At 40.3% G+C, this 24,831-nt stretch overlaps 2 protein-coding genes and 2 non-coding genes across 4 annotated transcripts in view; 3 read left to right on the top strand and 1 right to left on the bottom strand.

The window, feature by feature from the left end:
- The first annotated feature begins 42 nt into the window (after positions 1 to 42).
- On the top strand, positions 43 to 17,958 carry ipo7 (importin 7). The gene is made up of 25 exons (XM_046857371.1): positions 43 to 278; positions 3,481 to 3,562; positions 6,770 to 6,923; positions 7,018 to 7,176; positions 7,266 to 7,422; positions 7,507 to 7,596; positions 8,543 to 8,637; positions 8,812 to 8,896; positions 8,993 to 9,127; positions 10,141 to 10,240; positions 10,351 to 10,427; positions 11,819 to 11,935; positions 12,098 to 12,187; positions 12,582 to 12,747; positions 12,878 to 13,038; positions 13,200 to 13,328; positions 13,665 to 13,731; positions 13,827 to 13,952; positions 14,311 to 14,408; positions 14,546 to 14,641; positions 14,731 to 14,951; positions 15,158 to 15,366; positions 15,489 to 15,695; positions 16,296 to 16,412; positions 16,904 to 17,958. Exons 1-25 carry the CDS (start codon positions 195 to 197, stop codon positions 16,999 to 17,001), a joined length of 3,120 nt encoding a protein of 1,039 aa, XP_046713327.1. The 5' UTR covers positions 43 to 194; the 3' UTR covers positions 17,002 to 17,958.
- Positions 7,655 to 7,835, top strand: LOC124391752. Its single transcript, XR_006927040.1, has one exon. It is a non-coding gene; the product is annotated as a small nucleolar RNA SNORA23 (small nucleolar RNA).
- On the top strand, positions 11,010 to 11,190 carry LOC124391753. The gene has a single exon (XR_006927041.1). It is a non-coding gene; the product is annotated as a small nucleolar RNA SNORA23 (small nucleolar RNA).
- pkd1l2a (polycystic kidney disease 1 like 2a) overlaps positions 17,067 to 24,831 on the bottom strand; it is a 22,150-nt gene continuing 14,385 nt past the window's right edge. The window contains exons 29-43 of the mRNA XM_046857617.1: positions 24,548 to 24,747; positions 24,218 to 24,459; positions 23,930 to 24,131; positions 23,387 to 23,832; positions 23,211 to 23,307; positions 22,653 to 22,793; positions 22,385 to 22,570; positions 21,964 to 22,294; positions 20,561 to 20,694; positions 20,360 to 20,487; positions 20,087 to 20,247; positions 19,741 to 19,951; positions 19,311 to 19,412; positions 19,100 to 19,231; positions 17,067 to 18,997 (exon numbers count right to left, since the gene is read on the bottom strand). Of these exons, the coding sequence (XP_046713573.1) occupies positions 18,878 to 18,997; positions 19,100 to 19,231; positions 19,311 to 19,412; positions 19,741 to 19,951; positions 20,087 to 20,247; positions 20,360 to 20,487; positions 20,561 to 20,694; positions 21,964 to 22,294; positions 22,385 to 22,570; positions 22,653 to 22,793; positions 23,211 to 23,307; positions 23,387 to 23,832; positions 23,930 to 24,131; positions 24,218 to 24,459; positions 24,548 to 24,747 (2,833 nt within the window). The 3' untranslated portion in view covers positions 17,067 to 18,877. The remainder of the gene's footprint in view (positions 18,998 to 19,099; positions 19,232 to 19,310; positions 19,413 to 19,740; positions 19,952 to 20,086; positions 20,248 to 20,359; positions 20,488 to 20,560; positions 20,695 to 21,963; positions 22,295 to 22,384; positions 22,571 to 22,652; positions 22,794 to 23,210; positions 23,308 to 23,386; positions 23,833 to 23,929; positions 24,132 to 24,217; positions 24,460 to 24,547; positions 24,748 to 24,831) is intronic.

The following is a 24,831-nucleotide window of genomic DNA, read 5'->3' as shown; positions in this document are numbered from 1 at the left end:
TTTCCCAGAATGCATCGCGGAGCGAGCGGAAGTAGTGTGGGGAAATTTTGGCGCTGATCTATCCGGCCCGGTCACAGCCTTCTTCCTTTCGCGCCGGTAGCTGGAGGAGCCGCGCGGCCCATGTGCGCATCGCCACGGGAGCTGGACAGATCGCTGAGCCTTTCACACCCCGACCCACCCTCTAAAGTCTGAATATGGATTCTAACTCTCTGATCGATGCCCTTCGGGGAACTATGGACCCGAATTTGCGTGAGGCCGCCGAGAGACAGCTGAACGAGGTACAGTCTTTGCGGGAGGATGATGATGATGATAGTGGCGGCGGCGCTCGCATGCGTCGGGCCTGGTGCTCAGCGAAGCAGCGTGGAGTCTCGCTTTAACGCGTGAATATGAAGGATCCAAGGCCGCGGCTCTGCTCCGGTTCACCGCGCCGGTGTATGTGTGTGATAGTTCTTCCGTGTTTATTACCCGCGACTCGAATTAGTCGGTTATAACGTAGCTCGAGGCCATTCACTTTTTTAACTAGCTAGACGCTAACTAGCACATCGTGGGGACCGCGAACACAATCTCCTGCGCCGAAATCGAAACTGATTTCACTCCCGAGTTTAGTTTTGCGAGTTTCTGTATCTGGGTCATTTGCTCCGATGTATAATTTCGCTAGTTCATCCACCCTTCACCTCTCCCAGGTGGAATCCGTTTGACGTGCGCGTTTGCTGTAGCTAGCGTGCGAGAGTTAGCTTAGCTCTCTCACGTGTCATGTGGTTCTCTCCGGTGCCGCTCCGCTGCTGCTGTGGTGCGAGGTCGCTCGGACGCGTTCTTAGAAACTGAAATGTTGATATCTAAGCGAATTGGGCAGACTAATAGGAAACACACGGTCGGCCAGCTGAATAAACAGGAGATAAAGGGAGCTGCGTGACTCTCAGGGCCGACAGGTTCGCTAAGTTGGCGGAGATGAGAGCTAGCGGTGTGGTTAGCACTGTGCTAGCGGTGTGGTTAGCACTGTGCTAGCGGTGTGGTTGGGGATGAGGCGCGCTGGGGGTTTTCTTGGAGGGGGGGTGTAAAGGGGATGTTTGGCTTTTTTAGTTTTATTTATTGTTAGAAAGTTACCAGTGTTAGTTAGTTAGTTAGCTAGCTCACTTCTTGGCATAAGGTGATATTTGAATACAGGAACTAGTTAGTAGCAGTGGCTCAGGGGATTTACATGTCCTACAGAGCTGACTTCAGGAATTCGGAATGACGTATATATTATATAAAACTCGTCTTTCTAACTCAATTTTTTTGGTTAATTAAATTTTTATATGACAAATAACAGGGTAGGATGCGAGTACTGTATTATTTGTTATACTATTAGTGGTTACTATATCTCATAATATTGTATTCATACTTTATTAAATTACTATATATCAATAATGCTATATTGATGGGTACTGTACCAATAATACTATGGAACGAGTGTTACTACATCAATAACAAAATATTCATGCTGTATTGATTGGTACTATTTATTTATAATACTATATTTATTATCTATATTGTCATGTCCCTTTAAAAAAAAAAAAAAGTCCAGCAGTTTATATGAAAAGTTTGAGTAAACGTTGAATCAGCAGTGAACAGTGATGTGAGGAAGTGCTTTATCCTGGGTGAGTCATGTGTTTTATCCAGGGTGAGGCCCGTGTCACTGTCACTGCTCAGATACTGTGTGTGTGTGTGTGTGTGTGTATACAGAACACTGATGCCTAGAGCAGTTCAACACAATGCATCTTTTTCCCTCTCTATAGCACTGTAGGATTCTCAATTCTGATTTGAGCGAAGGTGTTGATTATTTTTCCGGAGCAGTAGGGAAGGAGTCTCCAGTGTCGGTAAACGTGAAGCGCACTTTTCAGGCCTTTGGTGTGTGCATCTGAGATGCAGAAGTTTTTTCTTTCTTACTTTTGTTCAAAAGTTGTCTTAATGTTATAAAAAAAAAAATCCTGCAAAAATAAAACAATGACATGTTAGAGATCTTTGTTTTAGACCGAATCACACCACCCTGTCGTGGATTATTTTCTTTGGAACAGCATGCCCTTGAGTGCTTTGTTCCTTACATATACCATGCACCGGTGTGGCAGCTATTATGTAATCCAACCATCAGAGTTCTAATATTAATGATCATTGGAAGTATGCAAAATGCTTTCACTATTAGGTCTTTGGAGTTTGACTTTTTGGTGATGTTCATTTGAATATCTGTAACAGTTCTTTATGTTCTCTGTGGTTTAAAAGCCTTTTAGAACTTCTAACAAGTGTTGACCATGGGTGGCTCAGAAGCACAGTGTGTTGAAAAGATAACGGTCTTTCATGTGAAAGTATTTTCCAGCAAAAATTAAATTTATAATATTCCCACATTCAGATACTAGTCTGAGCTTTTTTTTTTTTTTTTACTTAAATATTTGAATTGGCTATTGTGATTGTGTGTCACTGCTTTTCTAAGTACTTTTGTCACTCCTTTACTCACAGTTACAGGTAACTGAAGAATAAAGAAACTTCTTTTATGCAGTTTGTTTAACTTTTTATTAAAGCAATGAAAAACTTGCATGTAAAAAAACAAAATAAAAACTTTTTTTTTTTTTTGGCTTAATCGCCTATTCTTACTTTATGAAACAGTTCTGCTGTAACATTTGTATTCATGTCCGTGTTTATTTAAATTTGATCAGGAAGTTGAATCATTCTTCATTTTGCTCAGTCGGAATTCAGTCCAGCGCTGTTGTCTGTATAAACGTCCTCAGCGTAATATGTTTACTGTGGATGATTTGCGGCGATCTGTTTCTCGTCCTCCCCGTGGCCTCCTAATGTGCCAAGCGCTCGGCTGTTTAAGAGGAAATGCTTTGTAAATGAGACAGAGAGGCCATTCGAACGCAGGAATGTGTTCTCCACTGCGAAGCCACCGTGCTGGCTTGTTTCCAGACAGTCCATGTGGACGGCAGGCTTAGATTCCTGGGTGCTGACACACTTGGTGCTGAGAGAGAGAGAACATGCGACACTGGTGACATGGCATTTCACTTTCCTTCAGCCTCTCGATCTGATTAAAGGACTGCTAAGAAAATATCCTGTATAAGGAAATATGGAGAGGTCGCTTTGGGGGTCTGTGGGGAAAAAACACTATTTTCAGTTGTTCCCTTTACTAATCATAAATATCCCTGTGAGTGCTTAACTATTTTCAGCGACTTGAGTATAAAAAAAAAAAAGTCTGCGTTGCGTCACGTTACAGCGGGTTTGTTAGGCAACAGAAGACCGGGATAAATAAACCAGGAATCTTTACTGTGAGCTCGAGTGTAGGGTTTGCTAAGAGCTCAGAAAAGCATATGCTGTCTCATGTTACTGGTTTTCAGTATCATGACTAATTCCTGGAAATTCTAATTCTGTTTTATTGGCTACTGTATCTATATTTCAGCCTTTTCTTGCCAGAAAAGTTAATGTTTTTGTCTCTTCCCCCCTCCTTTCTAACAGGGCCACACACAGGTGAACTTCACTCCTGCGTTACTGGAGGTGACCATGTCCGAACATCTGGATTTGCCTGTTCGACAAGCAGGTACACACATTTCACTACTGGACCAGTGTCTGTTCTCGAGAGATCGCCTTTCTACAATTCCCATTTAAAGGACTGAAAGATTTCTAAATTGTCAAGATCATTTTATTAGCTCAATCTACCACCTGTGGATGGTGTTTGCACAGCTGTCATTCTGTCTGCCTGTGATTGTATACATCTTGTTTTTTATTTGTCCTTGCATGTTTCATATGGCTCCATTGACATGCATATAGTGAGCACCATATTCTGAGCTACTTTTGTCTACTTGGCCTTGATTCAGTTATTTTGAGCACTACATTGCTCTAAGACAGGGTGGCTGTACGTATAGGGTCCGGAGGAGCGCTCCCTTACATTCCTCGGATGTATGTCAAGTTCTTATTGAATGGCTTGCAACAGCTGCTCTGCATGTTTTGCGTTAAAACTGAGACAGACTTTTTTTTTTTTTTTTTTTTACGCTGTTAGTTTTACCCCTCGCAGCTTTCTCAGTTCAGCACGTTGCTATCTGGAATTGTCACGTCTGTCAACTCGCAGCTGTCACACCACATACCACATTGTAAAAAAGAATAAAGCTGTTAAAATATGGAGCCCTAAGCGTGGTACAAGTAATGAACAATGTGTACACAAATTTAGTCGAGTCACCAGGTTAAACATAGCACGTTGTACCTGTCGCTATTGTTTGTCTGTGTGCTCTGCTGGAGATAGAAACTAGTAATTCTATGTCATTATATAGCAGGATTGCATTCCTTTTGAAGCTTCCTTTGTAATATTGATGATTAGTGATCTTTTATTGCAAGAATTCACAAGTCAGAGTCCATTTGACTTTTTAGTTCTAATACAGTAATCCTCCACTTTACTGCGGTTCGAATCTCACACCCCCGGTTTATTCCGGAATTGCATTTGTCACACAACTAATTTGTATAGCTGTTTTCCCCAGTCTCTCTCGGATAGCACGATAGACCAAAAACTGTATATTTGCATTGTATATTATGACAATGTACAAACCATAAGAAGTGGGTAGCATTACAGTACTGTTTTCTGCTTGTTTATTGATTGAAGTGACCTCTGATAAAAAAAAAAGGGCGACGTTAAAGACACCAGATTTAGCCAATGAAAGAATGTGGTGATGTGTATCTTTAACTCAGCCTCTTTGACGTCATAGGACACTTCAACCAATAAACAAGCAGAGAAACTACGCATAGGCTACGACAGAACTGCGTACAGTACATGTACTCACTATAAATGTGATAGTTTACTGTATTTCTACCAATTTACACAAAATTCATCTCGCTATATTCTTGCAAATGTTTTGTGTGTTTAAAGTGTGTGGGAGGAGGATTTACAGCTTAAACAAACAACAAAAAAAAGAATTTTTGGTGTGGCGTCTGTTTATCGCGGGTAGATTACTGTATATCCAAACTTGTTGATCCCAGTGAGAATCAATTGAGCCTTTGGGCAGATTGCTGGAGCCGGGGAACCCAGGACATTAATGGCACTTTTACACCACCATGTGGTGCAGGAACAACTCACTGATCCTACATTTTAACATTTTCATTGCTAAATGACCCCTATGGCATGCACCCATGCACAATTTGGTCATCTTTAGTTACGTATTGCTCGTCTACAGTTGTTCCAACTTGTAATAAATTGTAATTATTTACAAGTGAAATTGTAAATCAAATACTATGTAAAGCCTCCACAGACTCAGTGTAGTGGTGTAATGTAGACATGACTGGGATCCTGATGGAAGAAAGTCAGACGGTTTATTGCTTTTTCTTCTGACAGGGGCCCTCATTTGTTAACATGGTGCTTTGGTTAAGGCTGGTTGCTTGTGTCGTGCAGTAACTCATTTACAGGTTTCATTCATTTATCTTCATGAAATTTACCATCCTATTCAGGGTTTGCAAAGTTTAAATTTATACATTTGTTTATTTTAGGTAGCAGACCAATTAAGTTAATTGCAAATTTCACATGTGGGCACAAACAAATGACTGCAGAAGAGTGGAGCCAAGTGGAATTGTTTAAACATTCTGTGGAAGTGGCTTGATCAGAATCTCCCACCACACACACACACGCACAATTTAACATTTAGATTTTATAGTATGTGATCTGTGACTAGCATATTTTTAGGTGATTTTGTAACCAAAAACTAAACAATTGAAAGCTGTTAGCTGTATCATTAGATGTGCAGTAGTATTCTGTGGTCATTTCCATCAAGTACAATGGAGCAATTGATCGGCTGCTTTGTCTCTAAATTCTCCACAGCCGAGAACAGTTACATGTACTTTAGTAAATAGACGGTGAAGGTACTCCCTTGTTACAGATAGTTCTGGAAAAGGCGGGGTACCTGTTCCTTGCTGTACTGCAGACAGACAGTTGCTGAATCAGCATTGGGGAGGATTTTGGCTACATGGGTATGTTCGTGTCAGCAGTCTGCGTTCTGATTCACTCCCATCTAAAGCATCCCATAGCCTTATAACAGGAGCCTGCAGAGTGGGCCGGTGGGCCATACTGAATAGGTCTATACCCCCATATCACACTGCTCTTTTACTTTTAGCATGGACACGCGTGCACACCCTCTCTCTGAGCGACCCTATTGACACCAGGCAGAGTTTGTTTTCCCCTGCTGTCATCTGGCCTGCGGTGCCAATTTCCACATGAAGGAAAGGCTGGTCTACAGCCCGTTGTGTCTGCTGAATACATGAGTGGATTGAGGTTTTTAAAACGGTTCCTGACTCTTACTGTGTGTGGAGATGAATACAGTAAAGAGCTGAGCTTGAAAAGCACACCTGCTCTTATTGAGTGCAAACTCAGCTGCACTGATGCAGGAAGCCTGCTAAAATTCAACCTTTCAGGACACAACTGAACAGTCAGTCTTCCTCATTCCTTTAACCCACACATTCTTATTTCATTCATTCCATTTTTCATTGAATGATTTAAGGCATGCATAATTTGAGTGCATAATAATCATATTCTCCGTAAGCAGGTTGAGTAGGTTCGGTATCGGCAGTTTCCTTAGCCTGTTAATCAGTGACGAGACTATCTAGTTTTTTCATGCCTGTTGTATGGCGTAGATGAGTCTGAAACGAGGACCGCCTTTAATTTATGAGCATAAGCTCTCATTTGTTTGGCAGTATAAGCCTATATTTTGTGTGAAAGCAGTTCAACTTGCACAATTATTTAGTGACTCTAGTATCCGTGTGTCCCCTCTAGGTGTAATCTATTTGAAGAACATGATCACGCAGTACTGGAGTGAAGGCGACAACACTCACAACGAAGTGCCTGGCAGCAACATCCCCGAAGAGGATCGCCAGTTCATCCGAGCCCGCATTGTGGAGGCCATCATTCAGTCCCCAGAGCGCCTCAGGTGACACATGCACGCACAAGCTGCAAAAGGGATCAGTTTGTTCCTTAATTGCTTTTCTCTCCTAACGGCTTTTCTTTTCGCTGTGTGCCTCCAGAGTGCAGCTCACCACCTGCATTCACCACATGATTAAGCACGATTACCCCAACAAATGGACAGGCATTGTGGACCAGATCGGCTTCTACCTGCAGTCAGGCACTAGTGGTTGCTGGCTGGGTATCCTGCTGTGTCTTTACCAGCTAGTGAAGAACTATGAGTAAGACCACAGCACAAACGTAACATGTTAGTGCACTACCTACCATTGGGATGGGATGAGAGTTTCTGATTCAAGTGTATGCATCACAGGTACAAGAAACCAGATGAACGTCAGCCGTTAATCGCTGCCATGCAAATCTTCATGCCCATGCTGAAAGAGCGATTCATCCAACTGCTGCAAGATCCCTCTAGCGACTCAGTGCTGGTGCAGAAACAGATCCTAAAGATCCTCTATGCTCTTTTTCAGGTAGTCTTGCTTGAAATCTTAGGGTTTTAATGTTTCAAATGGAGCTTGTGTTTAATGAACACTTGATTTTTTTCTTCCTCACAGTACAATCTCCCTCTGGAGCTGATTAACAGGCAAAACCTGACCGACTGGATGGAGATCCTGAAGACAGTCGTGGACAGAGACGTGCCTCCGGTAAGGCCGTTCAGGTTCTTACTGGATTCACAAGTGCATACTGTATAAAAGGCTGTAGGTAAAGAGGTGTGCGTGGTGTCTGTCTGCGTTTAGTGCTGTCACCAGTCTGTGTTTTACAGTCTGTGTGACTGTGCTCATACCACACCTGCAGCCACAGAGCCAAAGGAGATCATAGTACTGGCCTTGTGACGTCAGTGTGACCCTTTACCACTGGCCAGCCTCCAATCTCTCCTACAAAACCAAATTTTAAGTCTGTTATTTCCTTACCTGTTTACTACTAAACTTTAAGAAATGGGGGATGCTGTTAAACTCAAATATTCTGAAAGAGGACTCATTTTAATAAAAAATTACTGTACCACTAAGAGAATGTAGACACCTGACCATCGCTCACAAATGTGGTTCTTTCCCAATCTGTTTGCACAAAGTTGGTAGCCACAGTTATATAAACATTCTGCATGTTGTGGGATTACAATTTCCCGTTCATTTCCTTCACAAAGATTCTTGACCTCAGCACCCCCTTAACACCTTTTGAATGAACTGGAATGCTAATGTTGAATAGACAAATCACACTCATGCTCAAATTTTGTATAAATCCTTCCCGGGTGATTAGAAGATTTTATAGCATATGAAGTGCATAATCATGCTCTCTAATGATTAGTCATAAATCACTCATTATTTTGTTATAGAATTGTGTACCTTTTTCTTTGTACATATTTCTTGTACTGCCATAGTATAGACAAAAAAAACATTACTATCATGTCATGAATATATTAAATATTTTTAATTTATTAAATATTAATATAATCGTGTAATTTAGTCAATCAATTTGATACATATATTTAATATGTATTTCCACCACAAGCTCATGCCACCGTTGAGGTTGATATTCACGTCTTAGTTCTTACACAGACTGTTGACTGATGCATACTTGCATGTTCTTCTTCAGGAGACCCTGCAGGTGGATGAAGACGAGAGACCTGAGCTGCCCTGGTGGAAGTGTAAAAAGTGGGCTCTCCACATCTTGGCTCGGCTCTTTGAGAGGTACAATACGCCCTCTCTCTCACATTCACTCTCAGCTCTCAGCAAAAACTCTCTGCTGATTTAGCAGCCCACGCTGAACAGTGTGAAATGCTGGACTAGTTATTTTTGGCTGTCTTTTGTGTATATAAAACTGTAAAATGACATCATTCCCAAATGTTTTGTTTGTTTCTTTAGATATGGCAGCCCTGGCAACACTACCAAAGAGTACACAGAGTTTGCCGAACATTTCCTCAAGGGTTATGCAGTGGCAGCTCAGCAGGTAGGAAGTGAATACAGAGTGAAGATGATTAACTTGGACGTCTTCTTGATTTATTATGCATCAATGTTGAAATCTTCTTCCTGCATATGTTTACAGGTGCTGCTGAAGGTTTTGTATCAGTATAAAGAAAAGCAATACGTAGCACCCCGAGTCCTGCAGCAGGCCCTGAACTATATTAACCAGGGTATTGCTCATGCAGTCACCTGGAAAAACCTAAAGCCTCACATCCAGGTAAATGGATTTTGCTGTGTGCACACAGTGTTACAAGGCGGTAGCAGTCAGTTATTGTTTTCCTTCAGGGTTTGTAGTCATTTTTGGTACGCTGTGAAACTTGCAATTAAGCAAGTTTTAACCAGGTTGCAAAATCTTTTGAGGAACCAGTTAGTCCTTTCAAAACATTTTCTTCAAAACATTTTCTTTCTTGCTGCTACCTCTTTCACAAATGTACTACAAATGTACAAAACATTTTCCGGCAGAATAAAAGTGCCAATTAAATTCTCAGTTCAGTTGTTTTGCCAGTTGTCCTGCATAATCAAATATAAAACAAGCTTAATTTATTGGTTTATTTATTTAAAATCCATTATTTTGTGTTTTTCCAATTTGTTTGTTTGGCACAATGCCATTTTGTGCCAAATAAAGCACTTTTTTTTTTTTTTCCTATTTAAACCAAATCACTAATCGTTTTCTTTTTAATTGTACACAAGTATAAATATACTAATATAGTAGTAAGTGTACTAAGATAGTAAAGATACAAAGATACTAGTAGTTACTAAATGGTAAAATACTAACAACAAAAAAATCTATCAGGTCTTGTTAAATATTAGCATTATCTGGGGGTTCTCAATGGACGCTTTATTCCTGCCTCCATGGTATTTTTCTTTTTTTTTTTTTTTTTTTGTTAGTCCTTCAGGGTATTGGACTCATTAAGCATTTTCAGTAAGGTCTAACGAGGGCCGTACCCCTGGATATGATCAGAATAAATATAACGTGTATATATTTAAACTTTGAGTTTGTTCTGAAAAAATTAAAAGCAGGAGTAATAATAATGAACATACAAAGACTATTGAACATACATGCTATTAGAGGTTATTTGCTAAATGTAATGCAATCCTTTTGTTGGATGTGCAGATGTTCTTGCAGATGATTTTTTTTATTACACAGTAAATTATTTTTGACATGCAAACGTTCTAACCATAAAATAAACCCAACTTTGGAGATCATATACAATGAATGTGTGATTGCAGGGCATCATTCAGGATGTGGTCTTTCCCCTCATGTGCTACACAGACAGTGATGAGGAGCTGTGGCAGGAAGATCCCTACGAGTACATCCGCATGAAGTTTGGTAAGAGCATGCGAAGGGGACCAGGTCCTCTAGAGTCTCGTTGTTGCAGATTAAACCTCATGAAAGAGAAAGCTCCTCACTGTGGTTATTTAATTATTGTATTTGCTCAGATGTGTTCGAGGACTTCATCTCGCCCACAACGGCCGCGCAGACCCTGCTCTTCACCGCCTGTAACAAAAGGAAAGAAGTGAGTGCTCACAAAACGCCATCTGGCACTACAAGGCCTCTGACTGTTTGGGCTCACATCCATGTGTATAGGTCTTACTGCCAACATGCTGATGTATCTAATCAGCACCCTGCTGTTCATATAGCGTCACTGTTGAGCAGCTGCTTCGGCGGACTGAGAACAGCGTGGCTGTTTGATTTCATGTACTGACCCATATATACAGAATTACAGTCTTTGTGTAATGCAAAATGTAGGAAATTATCTGGTGGCTTTTTCCCCCTCAATCATGAAAACAGTGGCGTGGTGAGATGAAAAGCACGGTATTTTTCCCAAGTGAAATCCAAATTTACACTCATTTTAATTAATTTTCATTTTAGGTAAACCTTGTTGTTGAAAGTTACAAGTGTAAATAAGACAAGAAAAGTCTTCCTTTATTTTTATTTTTTTTATGAATTATAGCAATGTGGTGTAATGTACACGTATTCATACCAGAATTTTTCCATACAGGGCTTTTGGTTTGGTACACTTGTTTCGAATTTGGTCATTTTTAATGATATTGTGTATCATTACACCACTATATCGCAAATATCATACTGGCTGTAGGTAAAGGGGTGTGCGTGGTGTCTGTCTGCGTTTAGTGCTGTCTCCAGTCTGTGTTTTACAGTCTGTGTGACTGTGCTCATACCACACCTGCAGCCACAGAGCCACCGGAGATCATAGTACTGGCCTTGTGACGTCAGTGTGACCCTTTACCACTGGCCAGCCTCCAATCTCTCCTACAAAACCTATAAAAGGGTTAATGCTTGTACATAATGCTGGGGGGAAAACGTACAGGTTAGCTGCAGAACCCTTGTAACACAGAAAATACTAGGAATTCAAAACATACAAATGGAAACCAAGCAACACAATATGAAATATATTAACAATGAGTAAAATTTACTTTTCATATCAAGAGTCAATCCCCGATTATTCACAGCTCGGAAAATTTGCGAGTTCCTTGTTTGGAACCTAACTAACAGCAAGTTGCGGATTATCTTAAAATTCTCAGGAATCCAAAACGGGACCAAATGTTCAGGGAAGTTAGGAATAACGTTTTAACTGTTTTCACTAACAAATTTCATAACATTTTTTAAAAACGTTATTTTATTAAAGTGACAGTGTCCAGATGAATTCACTAAGGTACCATAGGGGTTGCGGGCATGTGTCCAAAATTTGCGGATTTTCCGAACTCGTGGTCTTGGAACGTAACCTTAGTGAGTTCTGGGGGATCACTGTATGCTGTTTTTAGGGCAAGGCAATTACAAAAGTAACTATCAAAATTAAAACTGCTGATGGTTTTATTTATTTATTTTAAAGAAATATTTATAAAATGCACATGCATGTTATTGAGCATTTATGTGTGTGTGTTTCAGGTATTACAGAAGACTATGGGCTTCTGTTATCAGATACTCACTGAGCTCGCCTCAGATCCCCGCAAGAAGGACGGCGCACTACACATGATCGGCTCCATGGCAGAGATTTTGCTTAAGGTCCTAACAGTGACTTTGTCTGTTTCATGGTTTAAAATCAGACCAGTGCTTTTTTTTTTTTTTTTTTTTTTTTGCGCAACACTTGAAGTAGCAGAATTTCATCATGGACCACGTTGTGCCTGTATCACGATCGACTTTAATTTTTCTGTTTTTGCTTTACAGAAAAAGATCTACAAAGACCAGATGGAGTTCATGCTGCAGAACCATGTGTTTCCTCTCTTCCGTAATGAGCTGGGATACATGAGAGCAAGGGTAAGGAGCAGGCCAGAATGCTTTTTTGATCATTCTCCAAAAACATCTTAAACATGATTTGGAACTTGAATGCCAGTGTTGGCCTTTTAAATGTTCAAAGAGCCATAAACACACAGGTTAATTAAATCACTATTTTAACATTAGTGAACAGTAAAGTGTATTCCAATAAACAGTTTTTAGTTTAACATTTTGCAAATGGACTTGCAGACATTTTTTTTTTTCTCTCTGCTGTTGCTGCTCTGAACATGTTCCGTGTAAAGTGTTTGAATTCTTTGGCTTAGCTTCTGCTCTAATTTATGTAATGTGTCTTTCATCACAGTGGAGTGTCACCATCTAATGTGTCTAATATAAAAAAAAAAACCTGATTGCTTATGAATTTATTCTTCTTGACCAGGCTTGTTGGGTGCTGCACTACTTTTGCGAGGTGAAGTTTAAGAGTGACCAGAACCTGCAGACAGCCCTGGAGCTGACTCGCCTCTGCCTCATCAACGACAACGAGATGCCCGTCAAAGTGGAGGCAGCTATCGCTTTGCAGGTCCTAATCAGCAATCAAGAGAAAGGTAGGCGTCTTTCCCTCTGACTCGCTTTCTCAGCACTTCATCTTTAATGCAGCGTGGGAGCTTCTTAGAGCAGCGTCTGTGATAATGGACAACTTTTTTCTTTTCTTTTTTCCCCCTGCTCCATCAACAGCCAAAGAGTACATCACCCCCTTCATCCGGGAGGTGATGCAGGCGCTCCTTCACATTGTGCGTGAGACTGAGAATGACGACCTCACCAACGTCATCCAGAAGATGATCTGCGAGTACAGCGAGGAGGTGACTCCTATCGCCGTGGAGATGACCCAGCATTTGGTAAGGTCACAAAGACTGACTGCTGCTTTCGAAATTGATTTTTTTTTCTGTGCTCCCAGGTTTATGTAATACAAGCACATAGTGTAGCTAATGTTCCCTTATGAATATTTTACTTGTGTGCCTTTTATTGCTTGCCTGAATGCCTGATATTCCTATTGCAGGCTATGACCTTCAACCAGGTGATTCAGACCGGCCCTGATGAGGAAGGGGGCGATGATAAAGCAGTCACAGCCATGGGCATCCTCAACACCATCGACACACTCCTCAGTGTGGTGGAGGACCATAAAGAGGTCGGTGCAGCCACACACCCACTCACTGGATATCTCAGAACAGCAGGCTGGTGCTGTGTTTGTCCTTATCATTCTATTCTCCCTGTTGTGCATCATAGTGCTGACTTACTTCCTGCCACCCACAAGTTTCAAGGAACACATACTGTTTCCCCAGCTTTCTGTAACATGCCTCATAGGCAAAAACAAGCTCTCTAAGCATAGCACAAAATCAGGGCTTGATATTTACAGTTTTTCAAAGGAACCTTTTGTTTTATTTGCAGCAAAGTTTGTGTGATTTTTTTTATTTTTGCTCGAGGCAGCTAGCAAATCACTGATTAGTTTACTGTTCCGTTTCAGATTACGCAGCAGTTGGAAGGGATCTGTCTGCAGGTGATCGGCACAGTGCTGCAGCAGCACGTGCTTGGTGAGGCTTGCATTTCAGTTTACGAAAACAGCATTCCACAAAGCGACTTGTAATTACTCTGGCATGCTTTATTATTGTTAATTTATTTCAAACAGAGTTCTATGAAGAGATTCTGTCATTGGCTCACAGTCTGACCTGTCAGCAAGTGTCGCCACAGATGTGGCAACTTCTTCCCCTGGTCTATGAGGTCTTCCAGCAGGATGGTTTTGACTATTTCACAGGTAAAATCCAGGTTGCAGATTTAATTTGATTTTTATTTTTATGGGACAACTATATTTACACTAAAATCTAAGTCAATAAGATTGAGCTTTCTGAGCTATTTTAATTAATTTTAACCAACTTCCCAGCACAATTAAGTCATTCTGGCTGTTTCCTAATTGTTGATTCTTTTCCATGTCCTGTATGGATGCTGAATGTAATTTATCATAACTGATATATTTCGATAAACAGTTGTGTAAATGTTTATTATAAACAGGGTTTCTATTCATTTAAAGCTGTCCTAAACAAATGTATTGTAAACTATAAAGGATTGTTCAGAATAAGTATAGCTTTCTCTAATAACACAATGTTTAATTGCAGACATGATGCCACTCCTCCACAACTACATAACGGTCGACACAGACACTCTTCTGTCTGACACCAAGTACCTTGAAATCATCTACAGCATGTGCAAAAAGGTGGGAACTCATTTAAACATATTCAAGAAACTTTATTCTGATTAGAGATCCCAAATGACCTGCAGACATTCCACATACATTTTTTTTTCCAGACGTTGAACGTAGTTGGGGTTTTTACTGATTCCCGTTCTTTTCAGATTCTGTCAAGTGACCCAGGAGAAGACCCAGAGTGCCATGCTGCCAAGTTACTTGAAGTGATCATCCTGCAGTGCAAAGGACGTGGCATTGACCAGGTACATTAAACCAGCCTTTCTCTCTCACAGCACAATCGATTGTCTCTTATAATAACTGCCCTGGAAAGTAATGTTGACTGTCTGTGCAGGTGGTTCCACTGTTTGTAACCACAGCTTTGGAACGTCTGACGAGGGAGGTGAAGACCAGCGAGCTGAGGACCATGTGCTTGCAGGTGGCCATCGGAGCACTCTACTATAACCCTCCTCTGCTGCTCAACACGCTGGAGAATCTTCGCTTCCCCAACAACACCGAGCCCATCACCAACCACTTTATCTCTCAGTGGCTCAAAGATGTTGACTGCTTCCTTGGGTACTTGCCTTTTAACATTGAACGCTTTACTGTTGGGGCCCAGATGCCATTTAACACCAGTCAGAGAATGCATGAATGAGGTGATACTGGTCTAAGTGAAGCCAGTTGTGTTTATTACTGAAGGAATTAAGCATCATGCACACTAAGCCAAAACTGGCTCTTTCTTTGCATATAGTGTAACAGATGTTGTCTGGTCGTTCTTGTAGGCTTCATGACAGAAAGATGTGTATATTGGGGCTGTGCGCTTTAATGGATCTGGAGCAGAGGCCACAAGTTATCAATCAAGTAGCTGGACAGCTCCTCCCTGCTGCTATCCTCCTGTTTAACGGCTTGAAGAGGGCCTACGCCTGCAGGGCCGAGCATGAAAACGATGATGATGATGACGACGAAGATGCAGAAGAGGAGGATGATAATGGTAACTTATGTTAAAATGCTATTAAGTATCTCTAAGTAAGCAAGTAGTACTAAGTTTGCTCAGGATTTTATGTTAGCATTGTGTTGACCTCCAAACATTTATCATGTGTTGTCTCTGTTCAGCTGAACTCGGAAGTGATGAGGATGACATCGATGAGGAAGGGCAAGAATACCTTGAAATGCTCGCCAAGCAAGCAGGAGAAGATGGTGGTGATGAGGATTGGGAGGAAGATGATGCTGAAGAGACTGCATTAGAGGGATACACCACCGCTGTTGATGATGAGGACAATCCTGTTGACGAGTACCAGATTTTCAAAGCCATATTACAGAGTAAGCACACTCTATTTGTAATGTTCTTTAAATATCTGATAGAGCTTGTAGACGTCTTAATACTTATTATAAATTACACAAATTTGATTGCTTTAAAAGAAGCCCATTACACTAAAAGGACCACTTTTATTTCATCAGGCAAGATAGTCATTTTATTAATTCATATTATTTATCAGAACCTGTGTAAAGGAAGCTTACTGCCTCATGGTTAGCATTGACCCAACTTGCATGTCCAGTCATCAAACTGTTGCTTGAATCATATTCAAGTTTGGATATGGAGGAAAATATTCCAAAGTTACACATCATGTTGGTGGCAGTGTTGTGGTTTTTTTTTTTTTTTTAAATCAAATATGAGCTGAGCACTTAAGGAATTAAGGGTCCTGCTCAGGGGCTCAGAACTAACTGGAATTTGATTACAGATGATTTTTGTTTTTGATTCACAGTACTAAGCTGGAGAATGTTTCCCAAATGTTAGCTGCAATTCCCTTAAAAAATCCAACTTCAGATACTGGACATATCTCAGATGATTGATGGCATTTGTGGGGTGTGGGAAATTTTCTTAACTGTTCCTTTAACTCCCTGGCTTTCCTTTTTTTGTAGATATCCAAACCCGTGATCCCACATGGTACCAGGCACTCACTCAGGTTTTGGATGAAGAGCAGGGTAAGCAGCTTCAGGACATCGGCACACTTGCAGACCAGAGACGAGCAGCACATGGTAAGGAAAAGGACATATATTTAGAGTTAGTTATATGTATGTGCACGTGATATTAAATTAAAGGCCGGTGATTGACAAACTTATAAATGGTGATACTTGGAATACACCTCAGTCGTATTCTCACCCACTTGCTGGTTTCACTCATTAGATGGCCCTGTGCACGGTGGTCTATAACAGGATAAGAAATTGAACCTGCTTATAGTTTAATAATGCTTTTCATTAAATGCCTACAAAAAGAGTCACACTGAAAAGGAGGGGGGATCTAGCTGTGTGTATAGATTTCAATTTGCATTAATTCTTTTTTCTCATTTGAGTTGTCTTTAGAATAAAAATATTAAGCAATCTGAATATGTAATAAAAATCTTGTTGGTTTTTTTTTTTTTTTTTTTTTTTTTTTTGTTTTATATTCTGCTCTCTCTCTCTCTCTCTCTCTCTCTCTCTCTCTCTCTCTCTCTCTCTCTTTCTTTCTTTCTTTCTTTTTCGGGTTCCAGAATCAAAGATGATTGAGAAGCACGGAGGTTACAAATTCACGGTTCCAGTGGTGCCATCCACTTTCAACTTTGGTGGCAGTGCCCCTGGAATGAATTGAGTTGTCCTTTTCCCCTCCCCTTTCTTACCCTGTGACTGATTGTAGTGAAGTGAAAAAAGCTTGTGTTGTTCCCTCAAGTAGTGGTTCCAGAACTGGTTCTTCTCACTCACTCTTCAATCTGACTATCAATCTAAGACAGCACCAGAAGACGTGGGACGGCAACCAAACGCAACCAATGGCTGGGAAAAATAATCCATGAACTTTAAAGAAAGAAAAAAGAAGCTCTGAACAATGTTGTCTTATGGAATCCGTTTACAAGAGGGATCCCATGGCGGCAGCTCTTTTTCTTCCCACCTACATGCATTGGGGGCTATAAATAATCAAAATTGTTAGTGGGACTGAATCATCATTTTCACTGTTCTGGCCAAGGGGCCTCTGGAAGATTATACCTCTGGCAGTAGAGTGTCCACTTTTTCTGCATAAATGGAAATCATGTTATTGTATATACAAGCAAAGGCTCTTAATTTTTGAGCAGCCTGGACAACCAACCAGAGGCATTTGTAAGGTGACAAATGTGTATTCAAATGTAGCATATTGGATACTTGTCATAGCACTATGTGATGCCTGAAATCTGTAAATTAATAACTAGCACTTTCATATTGTTCAGGTCTCTTAGCCTTCTGTATCAGACTTCAAAATTTTTTTAAAAAACATAATTGAAGCTATTTAAAACAGAGTACCTGTAATGTTGTTACTTGGCAGGCAGGTTGCCCCATGATGTCTGGTTGTCTGAATTAGCTTTCGGTGGAGGGGGCAGTACTTCTGCTTGTAATGGAAATGTTTAAGGTTCCAGAAAACGCTCTTAGTGTTCAGTTCAGGACATTTTGTTAAGAGCACTGAAGGTGTGAGTAACTAATTGCCGCATGTACAATTGGGCTGGATTGTGAAGGTCTCAAGCATTTGGTTGATGTATGGATGAACCATCTATATATGACATTAAAAAGAAAAATGACTTCATTGGCCTCTGGTAATATAAGTGTCTCGTACATATGCTTGAAAATTCTCCACACAAGTTTTTTTTACTACATATGTAATAAAACAACATAAAATGCTGTTAAAGGAAGAGAGGCAAGGTGATGCAAGAGTTTTATTTTTTTGAATACCTGCATTTTTAATTATTATACCACAGAAATTTGCCATCAAGTTCATAATTCAGTTTAGTTAATTTACTGACCATGATCATGAAATATAAGTTGCTGTTATCACTTATGGCACGATCCTTTTCCTTTTGTAACTTATGTACCTGAGATAGCAGTAAGCACATCATCTAAATCACTCCGAATTCACCCCTCTATTGGGAAAACTGACTGTTACAAAGCACTGGAGACTCCTTCCTTTACATTTAAATAAACATCTTACTGACAAATCTGCCAGATCAATGGTTAGACTTTTTTTTCTGTTTTTTTTTTTTCTTTTGTTTATTATGCTGAGTTTATATGAAGTGTCCACATCATTTAGATCAAGATATTACAGCTGACTTGACCGGTAATGTTTAAACTTGGGTAATGGAACCATTTAGCTAGATGAATATATTCCTTGAAGAACATGCTTCGTACATCTAACACAAAAATACTAACATCAGTAAGTATTTATTTATACAGTTAGTATGGATTATGATTATTTAAGGAAACCAGAAAGACACCAAGCAGTTAAAAGCCCTAAAAGTACTAAAACCCAAAGGGCCATGTTTTACTGTTTATATAATTAAGGCCTACACTCCAGTACATGGAACACCTTTCACATCAGGCTTTTAAATATAATTACAGCATTGTACATGAAGATATTAATAGCTCTACAGTTTCCAAAGACCAAAAAAAGTATTACATAAAAGCCTCTATTATCCACTTCATATACCACTTTTATCTTGATTGTACATTTAGGAAATGGCAAAAGGTGTTGCTTTTGGTTCCTCAGGCAACTGGTTCTTAACCTTGATTCCAAAAAGGCTGCATATCTTTATCAGCATCATGTCCACGATTTCCTCTTCTTCAGATGGCTAAGGACATAAAATAAAATTTTAAATCAAGTGTCTGAAATTATTTTTTATATATATATATATAGTTATGGGGGAAAAAAGATCCATGTAAATCCCTTGTACCTTATGGTGTATTTGTTCTTCAGAAAACGCCACCAGGATGACTGATATAAATAGGTTGAGAACCACAAACGTCATGAAAATGATGCAAGACCCAATGACAAACGCTCCAAGAACAGGGTTGTATTGCAAAACCTGGGGTTTTTATAGGAAAATGAAAGTTACAATGATGATTATCATTATTGAGGAACAGGTTTACGATGATCTTGCATACCTCCTCATAGTTGAAGATCCCCAGCTGTAAGCTTACGATGGTCTTGGCAGCATGTAGAACAGTGTGGTATGAGTAAAGCTTCCAACCATACATTAAATTACTCTGTGGGAGGATGAGCGAGATAAGAAATGTTATCTTTATGGTTTTATGAGCATTGTCTGATTGCATTTTACACTACTGGAAAAAAATTCTCTCTTCCAGGCTTTTTTTTCTTCTTCACTGTTAGTCTTGTCATGCTACCCTTAAGGATCCCTGCTGATGTTTCAATTATTTGTTGCTTCTGCTACGATGGATTGCCTTGCAAATATGACATTTGGTGTTTGTGGTGCATCCAAGTAATATAAAATTGATAGTAAGGGCATGAACGTGGCCTACATTTGTTAGAGCTGAGAATACACCTGCAAATCAGATTCATCTCCACATTTCTTACAGCAATGGAGTAAGCCAAGACCATAATCGTCATGACGATGAGGAAGCCAGAGATGTCGTTCCAGGCCCGGCGCAACGTCGCAGTGATCATTTGCAGTTTAGGGTTGAGGCGCAGCAGGTGCCACAGTTTGACCGTAGCCAGCAGAACCAAGAAAGCTATAAGGTATCCAAGAACTCCATCTGCTGCGGCAGTTTCGTGGAAGCTAGCATGCCTGGCAAAGGAGCAAAAAGTTATTGGAGATATCTGGTGAGCAAATGTTGGCTGACTAACAATTTCCATATTTAAGAATAATCCCCTATTTTCATATCAAAGGAATTCAAGGGATTTAATGTCTCAAAGCACTTACTGGTCTTTGTGGGTTTGATAGTACTCAATATCCCGGTTGCCCAACAGTTTCCTCTTGATAAAAACACACAGTGCACTCCAGCTTAAAATAATAATGACTAGCTCCAAAAGATTCCACTTGCTCTTGAAGTATTCCCACTTGTGCTGTTTCATAAGCTTGCCCTGTTTCCCCCCGACCCACAAAAAAAAAAAAAAGGATATACTTACATATATTCTGATTCAATATGAAATCAAGCATAATCAAAACAGACAGTTTGCATGTGAGAGCACTGACCTGCTGAAACATATAATAAAGAATGAAGAGAAAATAGATGACCTCGGAGGCCATCATGAAAATATGAAAACCTCCAGTTGATTGATAAAGGCGGACGCTTTGTAGTTCACTGCGATATTGGAACGCTCCTGTAAAACAAAATAATATCTGGATCTCATACATACCAAAGAAACCCAGAATCTGCATGAAAATTCGACTCACCCACGGCTGTGTTTTCGAACATTAGTGTGACGATACAGAAGAGGTTGACATTGGCGTTATACACTGTGAATTCCACAAAAAACGCCCGTGTGTATTTGTCCAGCCAGATGTTATCATTAAGGTATTGAAGCAAACTGTGGAGGAAGGAAACCCTAAGCTTCAGAAAATGACATTTCTGAATATAATTAAATTAGCTGTAATGCAGAGGGTAATACAATACAAGATACGACTGCATTGGAGAACTGTGGAAATCTTAGCTTAGGCACAGTACTGTTAATTACTCTAGTTTGATTGGTCAAAAAATGATAATGAATTATCGATAACCGCATGACTCAGGCGGTTGTCATCATTCTAATACTACATTGTTCTGTAATAAATAACCCGGGACTTGTATGGGAGATACGCCACATCATCATCTTATTATTTTTCTCTCTGCTTCTCCCATTAGGGGTCGCCACAGCGGATCATCCGTCTCCATACCCTTTGGTCCTCTACATCTGCCTCTTTTAACCCAACTCTCTGCATGTCTTTCTTCACCACATCCATAAACCGCCTCCTTGGTCTTCTTCTTTCCTCCTTCCTGGTGGTTCCATCCTCAGCATTCTTCTACCGATATACCCCATGTCCCTCCTCTGCACATGTCCAAACCATCTCAATCTTGCCTCCACATAATCTATTAATATGGTGGTTTGTTTATGGTGATTTATGATGTAGTTAACCTCCAGTAGCCAGTTTTCAGAGATGGGAAAGACAGATATATTTGCAGTTTCTTGGTTTGATGACCTTTTACCATGTAAACCTCAATAGAGAGAAAAATAGACCCTTGTGGGGGAACAACAGTTCCAACTGAAATGTGGTGCTACCAGGAATAACCCCACATATATAACTTCCCAAAACAATAACTATAAATAGATTTTAAAAAAAGTTCAAATATATAATGTATTGTTTACGTTGACCCCCTCGAGCTCCGAAAATTCACAAATTTTGGACGCACCCCCCCGCAGCCCCCTATGGTACATTAGTGACTTCATCTAGACATTACGTCGCTTTAATACAATAATCTGTTTTAAAATTTTGAAGAAATTTGTTAGTGAAAACATCGTTTAAAATGTTAATAATAATGTTCCTGAACAATCGGTCCCGCTGTGCGGATTCCAGCGAATTTTAAGATAATCTGCAACTTCCTGTTAGTTAGGTTCCAAATGAGAACCTGCGAATTTTCCGAGCAACGAATTCCGAACCGCGAATTATCAGGAGTTGACTGTGCCTTCTTCTGCATCAAAGAGTAACACCACTCTAATGTCATAGCTGTAATAATTCACAGTAGAAAACCCATTGTGTCTTTAAAATCTAACGTGCAAAATAAATACAATCTTCTTCTCAACACTGCACATCATCAGTACCTGCTTGCATTTTGTTTGTTAGGCCCCAGGTCCACAACAAAGCCTCCACCTCGGTAGAAAGCCATTCCACCCCAGATAGGGTGCGCCCTGAGTCTGGACTGGGTTTGGTACCGCCATGGCATGAGAAAACCCCTAGACACATTTGTATCTGTTGATCGGTTCCAGCCAGGACCATAGGAGCCCATGTCCTCAACCTCCCAAGAGTATGGGGCATGACAGTCATGAATGGAGCGTCTCATGAAACTGGAGGTTCTGCAGGAGTCCTTGTGCACTCGAACCTGTCGGAGTCGAGCGTTACCCACAAGCTTCGAGTTTCCATCTGTGATAAAGCCTAACATAATGACAAAAGTACATCATGCAATGATGAGTACATTTGGTGAAAAAAGTAGACAAACTTTATACTCAGGCTAAAAATATCTACCTGGTTGTCGTCCAAAAACGTTGTTCAGGAGGGAGGTGTTTGCCCAGGTAAACACATCTTTGTAGTTCATGCTGTCAGCGATGCCATTTTTGAAGCTCTGCTGAATGTGTTGGGTGAGGTAGTAAGCGTTTGGGTCTCGCTGACCATAAGCCACCAGGAGTAGCATCCAGAGGAACCCTATGTAAACTGTAAATCAAAATAAGATGTCTTACACTAAGCTGTTGTTGTTTCCCAGTCAACCGTTACATAACGAAAAGGCAGTTCTTACTGAGAATCTCTCGGATGAGTGCAAAGACTTTCTGCTCTTTGATCATGTTGATCCTCATTTTCTCAATATCAGATGGAGGAGGAGGCTGATAGAAACTGCTTGTGCTGTCCCTCCTGGCAATACATATGCTATCAGGATCATCTGTGGAACATAAGTTTGGGGAATATTTGCAAAATGCTACACATGATAAGAAATGTCTTAGGAGCATTCTTTTATTTCTCTTCAGTAATTACATTCTTCTAGACAGTGCTACAGTAGAATCTCCAAGAAACAATTGTTGTGAGGTTGGAATACACTTGGAATGGGTCTCCATAGGACTTAACCTTGCATACACACTCTCAAAAATTCATTCACACTTAGGACAATTAAGTTTATTCAATACACCTCCAGAACTGCTTCTTGGAGGTGGCTTAAATCAAGAGAACTTAGAGGAAACTGACCTGGAGATGGGAAAACATTATTAGAGAGTCACCCAAGCTTAGGATTTAAACAGAGCTAGAGTTGTGAGGCCAACTTTATATGGAAACGTTTTACTTGCAATTCTTAATTAAAGGTTACCTGCACTTGGTAGAGCGCCCTCAATGAAAACATCTCCATATTCCTCTTGATCAACTCTTTTTAGAACCAGAGCAAAAAAGACAGCAAAACCAAGCACCTGGATAAAAAGTTAAAATGTTAGTGACTTTAGATTCCGATCAATAAATAAAAACCCCAAATTAATCACAACCTGTTACCTTCAGAGGCTGGGTAATGAAGAGACTCTCAAAAAAAGAGACAACCATGGAAATGAGCCAGCTAATAGAGCGATCCATTCCATAAGTCAGCCCGTACATCATGGTGAAATATGCTGAAACTCCACTAGTGGCTACAACAAGAATCCAGCCAACAAACACAAACCACCAGGGCAAGCCTTTCTGACAACACTTCTTATCCCCTCCACGGTCTTCTCCCAGACTGGAGCTGCAGGAAAACTGATCCCTATTGGAGCTGGAGGAAAGATATGGCTCAAGCAATTGTTTCATGCCTTGAACCTGCAGCACTGCCTGAATGTAGCTCTCTGGTTTAGAGAATTGAGAAGGACCCAGCAGCCTCAGCTCTTTCTCCACATTCTGCAGTTGTTTGTAGAGATACTGTCTGTAGATACTGTGTTTCTCTTTTGCCATCTGTTCAGGGCTCCTCTCTGTATGGTAATACAATAAAAGAATGATGCTAAATAATACTAAAGCATGTCTAACAAAAATGATTTTACACAGTATGCTTAGCTTTTCATTCCATACCATGAAGATTTACAGCCCCCAGAGAGATGGAAAGCTCCTTTTTGGAGGCATCAGAGTAAAACTCACTTCCTGCACGGTTCTGCTGACAAATAATATCTTCGACTAGTGAAAGGAGATTATTGATATCCATTTTCTCAGGGTCTATCCTTGGCATGGGGCTTCTTAGAGCTTTGGAGAGTGACTGGGCAATTCTTTTGATGTCCTTAAAGATCAGGCAAATAAAACATATGTTAAATGTTTCAGACAGTAGGAATGTATATTTTTAATTATCGGTATACTCTTGTGTACCTTGATTACAGCATCTGGTGTAATCTCTCTACGGTCATTCTGCAGAGAACGAGGTTGTGTTGGTGACACCTGACCTGTTTTGGCTTGCTTTACAGAATCAGTCTGTTTAGGAGCTTGATCCGAGCTTCGTTCCCTCGATCGCACGTTTCTGAAGATGCTCACAATAAGAAGGTTGATGGGGAACATAATAATGGAGCTCTGGATTCCAATTATCACTTGCTGCCATGTAAACTCGATCTTCCCTTTAGTCAGAAGTTGGTAGAACATTATTCTTGATACAAAGACAAAGATAAGAGTGAAATAAATGGACATATAGTAATCATGTATTACCCAGATCCATTGTCTGCTCAGAGGGGTCAGTGGGAATCCCCCAATACATGATGCTGGTCAGCATGGTGCAAAGCAACAGAGAGAAACAACACGAAACACGCTGCACTCGGGTGAAGTTACTACTGGGTGGTCGACTGATCACTGAGAACCAAATATGACCATCTTGGAAATCCTTTGTGGTTTTCATGAAGAACAGATTACTGTTGAAAAAGAAATGCTAATGTATAGTACTTATGTACATATCAATAAAAATAAATTCTCAAATGATCAAACTTTTAATAGTT

Source organism: Silurus meridionalis, chromosome 9, assembly GCF_014805685.1.
Source record: "Silurus meridionalis isolate SWU-2019-XX chromosome 9, ASM1480568v1, whole genome shotgun sequence".
Lineage (NCBI taxonomy): Eukaryota > Metazoa > Chordata > Actinopteri > Siluriformes > Siluridae > Silurus > Silurus meridionalis.
The sequence above is the reverse complement of the archived record's forward strand: the minus strand, read 5'-3'. Positions and strand labels throughout refer to the sequence as shown.